The sequence below is a fragment of the Colias croceus genome, chromosome 2 (assembly GCF_905220415.1).
Source record: "Colias croceus chromosome 2, ilColCroc2.1".
Classification (NCBI taxonomy): Eukaryota; Metazoa; Arthropoda; class Insecta; order Lepidoptera; family Pieridae; genus Colias; species Colias croceus.
The window spans coordinates 2901519-2917991 of NC_059538.1; the positions used below are offsets into that span (position 1 = coordinate 2901519).

General features: G+C 40.1%; 1 protein-coding gene and 1 long non-coding RNA gene across 2 annotated transcripts; one reads left to right on the forward strand and one right to left on the reverse strand.

Moving 5' to 3' along the window:
• Window positions 1-8788: 8788 nt before the first annotated feature.
• Window positions 8789-13059, reverse strand: LOC123699133 (lipase 3-like). Its single transcript, XM_045646012.1, has 3 exons — window positions 11956-13059; window positions 9141-9872; window positions 8789-8944 (listed from the first exon to the last, which is right to left on the reverse strand). The coding sequence occupies exons 1-3, from the start codon at window positions 13057-13059 to the stop codon at window positions 8789-8791; spliced, it is 1992 nt and encodes a 663-aa protein (XP_045501968.1).
• Window positions 13060-14515: 1456 nt separating this feature from the next.
• Window positions 14516-16473, forward strand: LOC123702637. Its single transcript, XR_006752899.1, has 3 exons — window positions 14516-15113; window positions 15697-15816; window positions 16391-16473. It is a non-coding gene; the product is annotated as an uncharacterized LOC123702637 (long non-coding RNA).

Below are 16473 nucleotides of genomic sequence, written 5' to 3' on the forward strand. Positions count from 1 at the left end.
CTTCTTGAGACAAAAAATGAATTCGAGTTCGGCCCGAAAATCGCTCCCATAGCCTTGGCATCAAAGGAAACCCCCGTTGGAACAGAAACAACAGCGGTTGGATGGGGAGTCATTCGTGTGAGTCGCTCATATTATCGATACCAAATTGCAATAAATTTTACATATTTTTTAAACACGTAATTTTCTCTTTTCAAGAAAAACCTCCTAACCAGTTATTTAAACACGTAGTCAAATCGGGGGTCGTCAAATTTTAATACGCTATAAAATAAATATTTAATCTTTCAGAACAGAAATGTGTTACCGGACGATTTACAAATGCTAACTATGTATACAGTATCTTTGGATAAATGTATAGAAGCCTACCAGAAAGTGCAGAATCGATATCCAATAACAGAGAGCCACATATGCGCACAATTGAGACCACAAACAGCTACATGTTCGGTGAATAGTTTTTTTTGCCTTTTTCAGATTTAGTATAAAATTGTGACGAGGTCTGTACAGATATACTACCAATTCATAACAGTGTTCTTTCAAAATTTATAGCAGTGTTAAATCATACAGCATATTTTAGACTATAGTACATATCCATTATGGCTTTCTACATTATATCGATATGTAGAATAATTAATACTATTTTTATTATCATCATCATCGTCATCATAATATAACATTATCCATATTGAAGGCCGTGGTCCTAGACACTAAACCACTGCTCAATATAAATAATGGATGAAAATAAAACTCAACAAGTTTTAAACAGGCTATCTGAAGTATTATGGCAAACTATGAAACCGGCCCCAAACCAATTAACTAAAAAAAATTGTGAGGGTGCACAATTAAAATTATTTCTTCAAACTTATCATTCAAATAATTTTTCACGACTTCGAGCTCTATTTTATTGAAGTGAAACTTCTTAAGGCGCGTTGAGAGTAAAATTTTAAATCATGGAAATACCGTCACGTCATGGAGTAAGGTGACAATTTTGGTATCTTTGAATCTTGCCAAAGAAGTTTCATTTCTGACACGTGTGCTCGCACACACGCTCTTTTTTACTGTTTAACTTTATGTTTCCAGGGTGACTCTGGTGGTCCTCTTATTGCTGATGATGAGATCATAGGCATTGTGTCTTTTAACGTTAAACCTTGTGGTAAAGACTTTCCAGATGTATTCGCCAAGGTGTATTCTTTCGTCGATTGGATAAAAGATAAAGTTGGTTCAGAATAATGAATGAATTTACCAGAATAAAGATATCCATTATGTATTAATCAATGAATAAAATATTATCATTTAATTCTTTTTTTTTTATTTCTTGATATCGAGTTGACCTGAATTTTTTTTTTTCTATAAACTGTTGATATAGAGATGACCTGATTTTTTTCTAATACCATATCAGAGTGTCCTTAAATTAGATATGGTCTAAGATCCGAATATAAGTCGAAATGCAACGGCGTGATAATAGAATGAGACCAATCTATATATATATACTAGCTTACCGCCCGCGGCTTCGCCCGCTTTCTCTAAAACGATTTGAGATTTGAACTATCTCTCAAGTTGGATTGAACTGCACATAATGCGAATTTTATTATAATCGGTTAAATGGTTTAGGAGTCCATTGAGGATAAACATTGTGACACGAGATTTATATATATTAAGATATATATATAACTCAAAGGTGACTGATATAGTGATCTATCAACGCACAGCCCAAACCACTGGACGTATCGGGCTGAAATTTGGCATGCAGGTAGATGTCATAACGTAGGCGTCCCTTAAGCCCCCCCATCAGTTCCAAGCCTTGTCGTGGCCGGGGGGGCTCAGTAGCTTGGAGTGCACTCGTGTAGGTACTCTGAGTGAAGCCAATTGGACGCGGAGGGGCTGAAAGGCCGGTCTGTCGTCTGACGACACGATTGGTTCGACGGCCAGGGATCCATATAGCTGGCTGGCTGGCTTGAAGGCCGGCTGGCCGGGCTGGCTGGAACCGGCTGGTCACACCGGCTGCCTCGCTGGCTGGCTAGGGGGCCGGCTGGCAGGCTGGCTGAAACCGGCTGCTCCACCGGTTGGCTGGCTGGTTGCTTTGAGCCGCGGCGGCTGGCTGGCATGCTGTCACCGGCTGGTTGTCCGGCTGGCTGGCTGGCTGGCTGGATGGCTGGCTAGCTGGCTAGGATCCTCCGGGGGGCCAGGATTGGCTCAGGTGCCGTTGTGGTACGGCGAGGTATGGCGGCTAGTGGTCGCGGCCTGGCAATTTGGCTGGGCAAAATGGGGTTGGAAGGTCGATCGGGGCTCATTTGGGTCTCGTTCCGACCGACTGGCAGGGGGCTGCGCTTTGCGGCGGTGGATGGCGGCCAGAGGCCGCGCGCGTTGATTTTTGTTGGTAGTCTAACTACCAACAAAACAGGGGGCGGGATCCCGACGCGTCACTTTTGTGACACGCGGTGACTCCTGTAGGTGGGTGTAGGGCGGCGGCTGTCCTGAGACAGCCGTCTGCCAACTCGTAATCCGGTCCGTGGGGCCGGACCGAGGGCCGCCACCTCTGGTGTGAGGTGGGGGCTGCGAGGGAAACCTCTATAAAAGTGCGCCGGAGGGTCCTTCGACGCGTGAATCACGTTTCAGAGGGCCTTTCGGCGCGCGCCCTTCGGCCGGTCGGTGCTGGGGTCGAGGGTTTGGGGAACGCCGATGATGGAACGGGGAACAATCCATCATCGGCGAGCGGGTGGCGTGAGCTCGTGTACAGCTTGCGCCGCCCTGGGGTGGGCATTTGGTGGAGGGCCTGGAAACGGGCAAGTGGCGGAGGGCCTGGAAACGGGCAACTGCTGGGCGGGACATGCGGAAGATTGCGAATGTGTACCCGCATCCCGTCTAAAGCAGCGCGTTGGTACACGGTGGGGTTTTAGTCGGTAGGAATCCGACATAACCCACGGCTCCTTCCCCGGGAGCCGTGGGTATCTTAGGCAAGATTTCCCCACTTGAAAAAAAAAAAAAAAAAAAAAAAAAAAAAAAAAAAAAGGCGTCCCTTAAGAAAGGATTTTAGAAAATTCATCCTCCAACTTATACCATGAAAATTTATCTTTTCCACGCAAGCGAAGCTGCGGGCAACAGTTTTATAATAAATTTAGTGTATTAAAAAATGTATTAAAAATGGGTTGACTGGGAATATCCTGGACAGGACATTTTTAATGAATTTAAAAAAAACATTTTTTTTTTAATTAATTGCAGTATCAACATAATAAAAAAATAATAGACTTATAGCACAGTATTACCATATTTTACCATATTTTCTACAGTATGGCGACGAATGTACTTGTGCAGAGAAACGGAGGGGAAATGGCGGGGGGTCGGGCGACGCGGGCCGCTTAATGCAATCACGCTGAGTTTGCATTAACTATCGCGAAAGGACGACGCAGTCGTATTTTTTATGTAATAATTTTATTATACATAGGTACTTACATATTCTATTATGGCGCGCAAAAACTGTTCCGTTTTCGGATGTAAATCTACATTGAAATTCCAGAAGGAAACAATATTTCAGAAAGATTGTATTAATTGTATCTGTTGAATTCAAATCAAAGCTATGTATATGTTGTCCTCATTATTTTCTAATCAGATTGTACATCCCAATGTGCATGCATTACTTAGTTAAATGGTATATGTCGGCGCAACGACAATAAACGACTACCGTCAAACTACTAAATAATTATAACTAGCTAAAGTTTACTTAAATCTTTTTAAATAAGTGGTTAAATTAACGAAATAATTAATGTTTGTTAAAAATGATAAAAATTCATTGCAAAAATAAGAGTGGCAACACTCTCAAACTAATTCTTGTGAGTCATGGTTTAATTTAAATACGAGCGTCCGACGGCACAGAGCACATTCACGCGCCGGGCGTTGGAGCGTTCGGAGCTCTCTCTGTAATTACGACGTGGAATAAAAGGGCAGTAAAAATACCTACAGGCGTTCTACTTCGAGTATGAGCGCCTGCCCTGATGATGATGATGGTGACGTCAGAATTGCTGACGTCACCTTTTAAAAATAGCCTTCGGGCCCCTTCTTCCGTCATCAGAAGTTGGATAGAATTCAAGCTCACTCTTTTTAAATTTTAAACGTTTACGTAGTTTTGTAACGGCATACTGGCGTTTGTGTTTTTCTCGTGCGTTGTGTAAAGTAAAAGTTTGTTACGTGGATTATTGTAACGGGAGTGTGGTTCATCGAAGGAATTGTGCGTGCTATCTGCGCCTCTCTTTGTGATAAGCATAAATCTACGAGAACCTCCGAGAAATCTACGAGAACCTCCGAGAAATCTACGAGAACCTTCGAGAATCTGCCTATGTCACAAATGAGTAGGTGTTGGTCGCATGATACGCGAACGGACTGCTTCTGTCATGTGGAGTGTTTAGTGTTATGTAAGGTCAGTGTGGCCGAGGCAGTGTGTTTTTGAAATCCCGAGATGAACTACCGTAGTGTTGTAATACGAGAAAAGGCGTACGACGACGTACGATTGTCAATATGGCCGTGTTAGACGTAACTTTGGTTTAGTATTTTGTGGATGAATAGTTGTCATTATTTCATGTCAGAACATGATTAGCTTCTTAGATTAAATAATGTGAGTACAAAAAACTGATTTCTTAATAAAACAGTTAAAATCTACGAGAACCTTCGAGAACCTCCGAGAATCTACGAGAACCTTCGAGAACCTCCGAGAATCTACGAGACCCTCCGAGAAATCTATGAGAACCAACCTCCGAGAAATCTACGAGAACCTCCGAGAAATCTACGAGAACCTTCGAGACTCTCCGAGAACCGACAAAAAACATGCCAAGATTATAACTTGACATTGTTACAGACTTTTACAACGAGGCTGGTGCAGAGCGCGCACCGCCTGTCAGTATGGCCGTGTCGGCGCAACGACAATAAACGACTACCGTCAAACTACTAAATAATTATAACTAGCTAAAGTTTACTTAAATCTTTTTAAATAAGTGGTTAAATTAACGAAATAATTAATGTTTGTTAAAAGTGATAAAAATTCATTGCAAAAATAAGAGTGGCAACACTCTCAAACTAATTCTTGTGAGTCATGGTTTAATTTAAATACGAGCGTCCGACGGCACAGAGCACATTCACGCGCCGGGCGTTGGAGCGTTCGGAGCTCTCTCTGTAATTACGACGTGGAATAAAAGGGCAGTAAAAATACCTACAGGCGTTCTACTTCGAGTATGAGCGCCTGCCCTGATGATGATGATGGTGACGTCAGAATTGCTGACGTCACCTTTTAAAAATAGCCTTCGGGCCCCTTCTTCCGTCATATAATATACAATTAAGAACATCCAAAAATAAAGTGTCCACGTAAATAATATTTAGCAGTGCAATATCTGTAATTATATATTATTTATGAACAAAATATAATTACATCAGATTTAATAATCGCAATTATTTTGAATGTACATATGAATAAATGATTTCATCATAATATTAATAATCACAATAATTGTTTTATTTCCCATTTGTTGCAACCCTAGCGTATTTTCGTGTGGCAGCGTAAGTACCTACGCTGGCGGCGGCATCGCGCGACATCAAAGGCGTTTCCTTACTGTAGGAAATAATATTGTAATACTGTGCTTAATGCTTATAGTATGAAACCTACAGAATGTGCAGTAATAGTCGTTTTCTAAAATTTACCTGGACAAACGGCTAGGTTGGCAGGTATAAACAGGTATATCGGTACCAGTTACTTTCACTTGATAGGATGATGAAAAAAAAATATGTCAACGCTGTTTTATTACAAAATTGTTTATTATCTCGAAACTGCAATTAATAAAAAGTGAAAATAAAAGATTTTTTAATAATTAATAACAAATATTCTGTCCAGCATTTTCCCAGTCAACCCATTTTTAATACATTTTTTAATACACTAAATTTATTATAAAATTGGTCTCATTCTATTAACACGCCGTTGCATTTCGACTTATATTCGGATCTTAGACCAATACGAGCTATTGCAAGAAATGCTTTTCTATTGTAGTTTTATTTACCGATGGTGAAAGAGCCATAATCAAAAACTCTACTTAAGTGCGCTAAAAGACAAAAATAAACTATTACACTAAAACTTTCACTGCTCATCGGACACAATTTATCTATATGATAAAGCTTATCGCGAGCTTTAATAATAACTAGTAATGATTTATTTTAAAAATTTAATAGATAGAATGAATACTTCTCTTCTCTTCTAATGAATATTTCTCTTCGCTCGGCTCACCTTGAGTGTTCCTGTTCGACGTACTCACTTCCTCGCTAAATCGTTTGTTGCCACTGCTGTCAATCTTTGGAATTCTTTACCACTGCCTATTAGACAAGCTAAAAATATATCTTCATGTAAAAACCTTTTGCGATGACATTTTCTCACCTCTGCTTTCAACTCGGCACATTAACTATGTATTTTCATATTATTATCTATACACAGATATGTATATGTATGTATTTATATAATTTTATACTTGTTTTATGTAGTATGTATGTATTTAATTATATGTATCATGTATATAAATTATAGTTATTTATGTATATGCGTAAATTGTATATATTATTATTAAAAATATAATTGTGTATATTCGAGTGTAGTATATTTATTTATATGTATCAAATATCAATAATTATATAATATCTACCTGTATATCTATTTTAATTATTATTATTTATTTATTTATCTTGTTCTTTTTGTTCCTTGACTTTTTTCTTCTTCCTACCATCGAAATTTCAGTAGCTTGTTACCTTTTGCCCAGGTTGCCTGGAAGAGATCACTTCTAAGTGATAAGGCCGCCTAATAAACTGTACTGTTCTTTGTTTTGTATAAATTAGTAATAAGTTTCCCATGTTTGGTGTATAGTTTTAGTAAAGAGTAATAAATAAAATAAATAAATACTATCCAAGCTATTGCATAGCTTCTATCGCGGGCCTTGAGCGCGGGGACCGAATCGAGAAATTCCGTAACGAACAACCTCACGCTCCCCCCCTCCGACGGGCGGAGGTGTGGCTTGAAGGTGTGGAGGAAGGAAGGTGGAATTCCTCCATCGAAAAAGGGAGAATTCACGACCTGTCTACTCGACTGGCTGGCCGTTAAGGCGGTAATTAAGTAATAATACTTTCTATTTTTGGCTTTTTACTTTTTTGGCAATAAATTTCTTTTCTTTCTTTCTTTCTTTCTTTCTATTTGATTGCATACAGATACAATGTCTACATGTTTTTGAGAACTAACCGATTTTTCCTTAGCCTGTCTTAATCTGAGCTACCCTTTTTTTTTTTTTTTTTTTTAAGTGGGGAAATCTTGCATAGATACCCACGGCGTCCGGGGAAAGGGCCGCGGGTTATGTCGGATTCCTACCGACCAAAACCCCACTGTGTTCCGTCAAGCCACATTAACGACGGGGCCACGGGTATAGGTAGAATTCTTCCGTGACCCCATCAGCAGCTGCCCGTCTCCAGGCCGACACAAACTATGAGCCCCCAGCTCTTACCTCATAGGGCGGCGTGAACGGAGCACGTCTCACGCCGCCTCATCTCACCGGACGATGGACTAAATCCCCGCTCCATCGCCCGGCGCCCCTCGTTAGGCGCCGCTGGTTGCGGCCGCGTAAATCAGCCGCAGCGCGACGACGACGCCCAATAGGACGTCGGCGCCGGATCGGGTCTGCGTGAGGATCCCTCTCGCGAACCCGCTCCGCCTCCTCTTTCCGCGAGATCACGTCCTCGGAGAACGTGATCACCGCGCGCCAGGATCTGTCGCTACCCACCATTGCGCGAACAATGGAGGGCAGAGAGAGATCCGACCCGACGACCGCGACCAAGCGAGCTCGAGGCTCGACCCACGCGGGGCACACGGCAAGAGTATGATCTGCCGTGTCCTCCGGGCAGGCGCACCAGTGGCAAGCCATGCTGGGCTCCCTCCTCGCGACTTTACACAGGTACCGCCCGAAGCAACCGTGCCCGGATAGCACCTGTGTAAGGCGGAAGGTTATGGCCCCATGCCGCCTGTCGCACCACTCTTGCAGAACCGGTCGAATCGCTGCAACCGTCCGCTCTCCAGCGCTGGGCTCTTCAAGCCGGCGTTCCCACTCCCGGAACCGCCGGTCGATAGCCTCAGCCCTCCACTGCTCGACCTCCTCGTAGGATGGGGTGACTCCAAGCGACTTAGACGTTGAGACGCGGCGATACACGTCCGCAAGCATCTCGGCGTCCAGTTCCCACGGGGGCGTCCCGGCCATCACGCACGCTGCCTCAAATGACACCGTGCGATACGCCCTCACTACTCTAAGCGCCATGACCCGCTGCGGTCTCCGCAGGAATGGCCTATTACGGGCGCTTAGAGCGTCCGCCCAGATGGGGGCCCCATAGAGGGCCATGGAGCGGATAACGCCTGTATACAAACGGCGGCACCCACTCCTAGCACCCCTAAGGTTCGGGAGCAGACTTCCCAGTGCCCCAGCCACCCCTACAAGACGGGGGGCGAGGCGACGGAAGTGCTCCACGAACTTCCATCGGCTGTCCAGCACAATGCCTAGATACCGCATCGTGGATCCGACCTTGATGGGCACTCCGCTCACCTGGATCTCCGATCCAGCGCTGTGTAGCCTTCGACGGCCGGGAAAGAAGATGGCCTCCGACTTCTCCAACGCTACCTCCAGACCCAGACGCCGAATGCGACACACCACATCCGCCACCCCCGCTGCAGCCAGGAGAGCCGCCTCACTATACGTTGCCCCGCGCGCGGTCACCAGGGTATCGTCCGCGTAACAGGTTACGCCGACGCCTGGGAGATTTGCGGCGCGCAGGACCCAGTTGTATCCAATGTTCCACAGGAGGGGTCCGAGGACTGAACCCTGTGGAACACCGCACGACACCCTCCTCTCGCCCATCTATCATCTACCCATCCTGAGTAGGATACGCCACAACCCTGTCCGAAAGATATGATCGCAGTAGGCGCATCATATATTCCGGAACGCGATGAAAGTGGAGAGCATCTAGAATCCTGTCCCACGGCAAGGTGTTGAAGGCATTGGCGATATCCAAGGACACCGCCAGAACAACCTCGCCGCTCTCAGTTGCGCTCTCCACGGTCACTTAACCTGGTCCACAGGGCACTCACCCACCCGGGAGACTGCAGCTGCAACTTCCTCGGCAGCTACCGAATCATCAAGACCGGTGACCCGCAAATCCGCGCACTTTACCGGTCTGGATACCTTGATAGTATCCTCGTCCCACACCTCCCGCAGTTTGTCAGCAAGGGCGTCCGCCTCCTTAGCACTTGTAGTGCCTGGAATTTCTAAAATTCTGGCCCCAGTGGCGGCACGCTTAAAGCGCAGGGCGCTGACACCGATCGCCGCGAGGTCGATCTTTTGTCGAGACCCAGTCATTACAGAGGCGTATGTGACTCCGCGCTTCTCCGCATCCGGCTGCAGGGTTATGACCACAGCCGAGGACGAGGGAGAGCGGAGTTTAGGAGCCCTTTTTCGTGCTTTAGCCTCCGCCTTGCTTTTCTTCTTCTTCTTCTTCCTCTCCACCAGAGTCCACCCTTGCTTAGGCGGTTGCTGCTGGGGAGCGGAAGACGTAGATGAGGCAACCCTTTCGGGACGCCGCTCCGCCTTCTTTCCTCCTTTTCCTGGATTGGCCTTTGGGGCCAGACCGGTACCCACAGGCTGTGCAACAGCCCGCGTTTCGCCCTGGTTTTTATTCGCAGCCTTGGCCCTCTTAGTAGCCTTTGAAGGCGGGAGTTGAGGGAAGTCCTCGGTTAGCACTTGGCTAACCGCCATCCCCCCAGTCCTATCATCCGCCGCCAGTGGCGGCCTCACGCGCCTTTCTGGAGGAATCTGAGCTACCCTGCCCTGCCCTTACTCTCACATGCTTGTATCATATGGAGTAGGAATACAATTATAATTTAACACCTAATTTGCTAATCAAAACAATCTGTCTCAAGTGTAACCAGTCTCTCTGCATAACATGTTACAAAGATAGACATAATATATAATTTAATAATTTTTTGTACTTGTTTCGTTACTTTGCAATTACTTTTTAAAAATTTATATAATAATATATAAGTAGCTATTATTATTTAGCGGGTTTTTATAAATTGATACAAATCGAAACAAGATAATAAGATAAATCAAAGTCACAGAACAGAAGTGATGAATAGTGTAGTATTTGTTATTATATTTTATCGCCATTTTGAAGTCGACAAGCGCGCGTCCTTCATCCGTGACTGCACAACACTACTGGCGGCTCAACGCGTACGCATCTGCACAGTGCGGCAACAGGTCGCTACCGGTCACCCACCGAAACAGGCCCGCTCCCGCACTGTGGTAACATTTTTAAAGTCCTGTGCGGCGGAGGTCGAAAACGACCTGTCGCGTAAGTAAACTGCCTATATTACTACATTTTTTGTCACAATTCGAAAACTATATTTGTCTCTATCATGCTCGTAAAAATGCCCAGAAAACCTGTTCCGCACAAGCGAGAAAGACCTGTTTTTTCCGCGCGCACAGTTATTTGGCACAGCACCAGGCCGGTTGTGAGTGACCCAGAGTGTTAAAAGATGTTAATCAACTTGTTATTTTGTGTCTAATTACATTTTCGTCAAATATATATGCGTTATTATCTCATAGTCTCACTTTTTTTTCTGTTCCGCTAATTGTGCCGGTGTGTATATTTCAGTGTGAGTGATTCAAGAGGAGTATATAATTTAATAGGCTTTAGACTATGCGGGCGAAGCCGCGGGCGGTAAGCTAATTATAAATAAGAATGAATCGTCAAATTTGTTGCTATACTCGAGAATGAATAAGGAGTAATAGCCACCTTTTGACCGCGACATTTCATTTATGAGAAAAAATAAATGTAAATAATTCAGGACATTTTTTCACAGACGGCACGTTCCGATCCCACTAAGCTTTTCGCTTGTTTTATGGCAGCCAGATGGCTGATAAACATACATAATATATAATTGTAATTAGATACTTATAATAATAGATAATTAACACCCAGCCAAGCATCCCAGAGCAAACATCGATGTTCATCACACAAATATTTGCCCTGGGTGGGAATCGAACCCTCGACCTTAGGTTTCGAGGATGATATTTTTTTATTGTACAGATTGTAAGACAACAATTACTTTGTACCTGAGTGAGGCGAAATTTACACCTGCGTCTCTCGCTTTATACAATAGAGTATAGACAATAGATATTTTTAACAATTTAACCTTTTTAGATATTATTTTGAATGATAACAATAAAATATACATATGTATTTCAAAAGACTTAATTTCTTCAAAAAATATAATATAAACTATTATGTAGTAGTCAGTAGGTACATATGAAAATATAGAAGTAGGTACATATCTTATGAGTAATTACCGTACCGTAATTGTATACCTACCCAAAAAAATAGTACCTATGACAACGTTCTGATTTATAATTATTAATAGGTAGTTATAAATTGTTGAATAAAATAAAGATTAAAGGATGAAGTTTTAATAAACATAATTAGAATTAATAATTAAGTATCTTATTCATTTGCATAATGTTAATAAAAATTCCAAAATTAATTAAAATACACCGTTTATATAATATATTATTGCCCCGTGATTGCCCCAGACACGAACGTTACAAAAACATTTTTAATAAAATTATACAATAATATAATATAATATATAATATAATTTTTAATAAAATTAGACAATAGTCAATATAATCTTCATTTAAATAATTTCATAATTTTATTATTAATTTATAGCGTAACAACATCAATTCAATGCCGTCTGCATTTAGAAATAGATCACTGCTACTTATGACGAAGATTTATTTAATTCATATGAACAATTATTACTCAATACAATAAAATAACTTATTTAAATTGAATAAATTAACATTTTACACATAAATTAAAAGTTTTTTTCATTCTATATCTATGCAGCGCCTTGAAAATGTAGGGAAAGAGATATTTTTTAGCATTTCTTCCCCATATAAAGTCAACGTGATTCATTTTCTGATACGGTAGCACGACAAACTCTACTACATTTGGCAGCTTACTCCTCAATACTTCCACATCATCCAGTGACGACAGATAATCGTTCCTACCAGCTAACAGTACTATCGGCATTGTAACCTTTGACAAATCGTATACTGGCGGTTCCGGTGATTTATACTTTGCCATGTTTCCTATTCTACCATAATCAAATTTTGCAAACTTCTGACTCGTCCCCACTTGCTCATAATGTACGAAAGACCTACTTGATGCTCCAGCAGGATAATAATAGAAGTGTCTCACGTGATAGCCTTCTTCGAACTCATCAATATCTGCACCGGTTATGAAGGACATTCCGAGGACTATACATATTTCGTACCCTATATTAGGCAGAGAACATATCTTTCGTAATATCCAGACGACCAAACTGTTGTACCCAAAAAATTCATTTATGTTAAACAGTTTCAGAAGCGAGTCTGTTAATGGATAATACTGTAGAAACAACGACATCGGAGACGATGACTTGTGAAAGAAGCACACAGGCGATAGAGCGATGGCTAAATTAACTTTGCCATTATATTCTGGTCTAGTGGAACCTAGGACGTAGAACACTGTATTGCCCTGGGAGTGTCCTATAAGATTTAATTTTTTCACTTGCGTTTTATTCAGAACTGTATCAATTAGAGCAGGCACATCATAGTAACCCATTTCATGGAAACTGAATTCCCAAAAAGAAACGTCCCTATCAGGGTTAAGTCGGAGGTGTTTTCTGGAATAATGATTGCCTCTGCAGTTGGCAAACCATAGGTCGTGGCCCTTTCGCGCCAGAGTGATACCAAGGGAATTTTCGCCTCGAATAACCCAGGTGTCTGCTGAATCTACATATCCATGTATGAGTAGTATCGGTGGTTTAATTGATCCGGGAATGTGGAATAGCTGCAGAATATACGCATCTTCTGTAATGACTTCATAAGTTTCCGCCTTAAATCCATAACTCTGTGTTAATTCGGTGAAATTCTTCCAGGTCTCGGGTAACTTATACGGTTCCTGGGACATCGCTACACAGAATTTTGTACAATAACATAATATAATGAATAACTTCTTCATCGTGTTTCGATTTTGTTTTTTTATATAACACTAATTCTGATGATATTTTTTACATGTTTGCGACTCGAGAAGAGGATTCAAGGACTCAAATCCTCTCAATCAATATTTTCTTTGACAAAATTAATTTAAATTTTCACTGTGCGTTTTAGGATTAATTCTTTAAGTGTAGTTTTCCTAGACAAATCTATTTTTGTCTACTCTATAAAATATTTTTAATTGGTTCACTTTAAATTAAAGTGATTACTATCTTCAAGATTTAACTTCACACATCTGATAAGTTACTTATATAATCGCGTACTGAAATAATTATAACAGATTGTAAACTATTTTTAACTAACAAACGATAGATTAGGATGACTATAAATTTAAATTCTAAGATCCTGCAAAATAATTTTCATTTATCTATACATATAATAAATCTGTAGAAGGGTCAATTCTGTACATTGAAAATATTGAAAAAATAAATAGCAGGGGGTGTTACTGGATCGATACCAAACCCAAATATGTGATTAAAAAAATTTTTGTCTGTCTGTCTGTCTGTCTGTCTGTCTGTCTGTCTGTATGTGAAGGCATCACGTGAAAACTAGCGGTTCGATTTCGATGAAACTTGGTATAATTATACCTTATTATCCTGGGCGTAAAATAGGATACTTTTTATCCTGGAAAAATACGTAGAAAAAAAATAATCTTAATTTTTCAGTTTTATCCATAGACGTTGTTCCGTAGAACCGCGAACACACGTTGCGTATTATTATAGGCCTAGCCGTATTTGGGAATTGGGTCCAATAGATATTTATAAGATGTTATTGTCAGAGGTACTCAAAATGGATAAATAAACCATCCACGCGAAGACCGAAATCCGCGCGGACGGAGTCGCGGGCGGAAGCTAGTATTAAATAAAGTCTTCTAAATAATTTTTCATATTTTTTTTTCATAGATACATAGATTTTTTTGGTACCTTCTATATATCCAGTATGACCGAATCAACGATATAATTTTTAACAATTTGTAAGTTGTTAAAATTTTGTCTCTTTAGAGAGTGAAACACGAAAACAGTACCTAGTCGATAAATTTTAAAAGTAATAATTATTTTTTGATTTTCAACAAGTAAGATGGCTTTGATCAAATTATTTGTAGACAGAATATTTCTGTATTACTAACATAAATAATGGTAATTTAATACCTACTTAACTTCAAAGAAACACAACGCTCAATTTTAAAAAACATACATACTTACATAATTTTTACCACATTCTGTTTTCAGAATTATTGTATTTAATTATTTATTTATTTTATTTATTTATTTATTTAAATTAAATTAAATTTGATTTCCTAAGGACTCTGTTCTTAATTGTCTTATACTTTCCCACCTACGTTTAGCTTTATTTCTTTTTAATTAAGGTGAAATGAGACCCAAAACAGACGTTTTGAGCTCACGAAGAATTAATTTTTTTCTTCAAAAACTACCAATTTGATTTTTTTTATTTATGGATTTATTTAATTGAAGAGTTTGTCTAGTGACGTGCGGGAACCGAAACACGATTGAAAAAATTTGCCTCGATAGAAAAACGTTGTGAAGTTTCCTAAAAATTAAACGGTCAATCAATTTCATTTGGACAATGGTAAAGTAATATCAATGAAACTTTATCCACATCCATTTCCATTCAATTCTTGAGAGACGTGCGGGATTAGATTTTACATTTAATACATCAGTAATTTAAAAAAAATATATTTATAAATTATGAGCACAAAATTGCGCGTAGGCCGGTCGCTTCCGCCGTTCCGCCTCCTGTTAGTCGACGCTAACGCGTCTTAGAGAGCAGTCCTGTACAACTTTTTCGCGCGGTGCCGTTGTCTACTCGCATACGTGATTTAGTGTTAGTGATACTAAAGTTTTTCATAAACATGGTGAATTTTGGTGGCCAAAACATTGATGGTGAGAACATTAGGAAGAAAATGTTGCGAAAGCAGATAAAAAAACTACAGTTATTGAACCCAAATAGGTAAGTTTGATGTTTATCATGCTTATTTATATTTATTATGTCTTTCGGCCGCTACAAGTCTAAAGATTTCAACTTCCAATATATTGATTACTAGGTATATTTACAAGTCTAATTTGAGAAACGCATAAATCAAAATTTGAAAGTTATTTTTACTTGTAATAATTAGTAATAAATATTATTTTAATTTTTTGGAGTATTATATGTTTACTAAGTCTGAATTGAGCAACGCACAAATCAAGATTTTATAATTTTATGCACTCCGTCTTTATTTTTATTTATAACTAGAGGTCCGCCCCGGCTTCGCCCGTGGTACATATTTCGCAATAAAAGGTAGCCTATGTCCTTTCTCGGGTATCAAAATATCTCCATACCAAATTTCATGCAAATTGGTTCAGTAGTTTAGGCGTGATTGAGTAACAGACAGACAGACAGACAGAGTTACTTTCGCATTTATAATATTAGTATGGAAGTATGGATTTTATTATTGGTATAGAATAGATAAGTAATGTTTTAGTTTTTTTTTGAGATTTCATCTTCCAATAAATATACTACTGATTTGTGTATGTATGTTTATTTCTAACAGCGAAGCGCGACCACGAAAAATCCGATGAGCAGCCTGCAAGCCAGGACGCAATAAAAGACAAACCATGATTACCAGAAACTGATGTGGATCTTCAGACAGTTTCATATAGTACTTTTTTGTGTAAGTTTATCTTATGTTATTTGTTTATAAGTCATAAGATTGAAGATAGTAAAATATTTCAGACTAGTGTAAGTTATCACTGACTGGTTACCACTTACCAAAATTTGTTTTTATGCATATTATGCATAAGCATAATTACTTGTAAATTTTATATAAAAAAAATATTTGAAAAATTTGTATGACGATGCCGACAGTCGACTTTTTTTACGAGCTCGGACAATAGAGCGATAAATGAACGGACACAGCTGCGAAATTTTACTAATTTTTATAAAAGCACTTGTTATACTAATTGCGGTCAACCGTAAAATTTTGCAAACAAAAGAACGATTTTCTCAGAAAGTTTGCTGTGTATGACGCCGACAATCGAGTTTATTACGGGCTAGGATAATAAAGCGACAAAGGAACGTACACAGCTGCGTAATTTTTTCTAGTTTTGTGATGAAAGTATCTTTATAATAATCGTGGTATTATAATTGGTTTATCAATGAATTTTTCTATAAATCTTTTTTTGTTATACAGAATTTTCGTTTCATTCATTCTCTCCTATTATAACTTATTGTGGTTGTTTCAGCAGCACAATGTACAAGGACAGCTCAAAATGACGAGCAAGAAACATATTTATTTTCGGAACAAGGTGAAGAAGAAAAAATGAAAGTC

What these genes read in the sequence shown, in the direction of transcription:
- LOC123699133 (XM_045646012.1), bottom strand. Translation starts at nt 13,059, where the DNA reads ATGTCCCAGGAACCGTATAAGTTACCCGAGACCTGGAAGAATTTCACC. An exon ending in TCTTTCCCTACATTTTCAAG is followed by an intron (nt 9,873 to 11,955) that starts GCGCTGCATAGA and finishes GAGTAAGGGCAG; the next exon opens with GGCAGGGTAGCTCAGATTCC. An exon ending in TTGCAGCTGCAGTCTCCCGG is followed by an intron (nt 8,945 to 9,140) that starts GTGGGTGAGTGC and finishes TCTTTCGGACAG; the next exon opens with GGTTGTGGCGTATCCTACTC.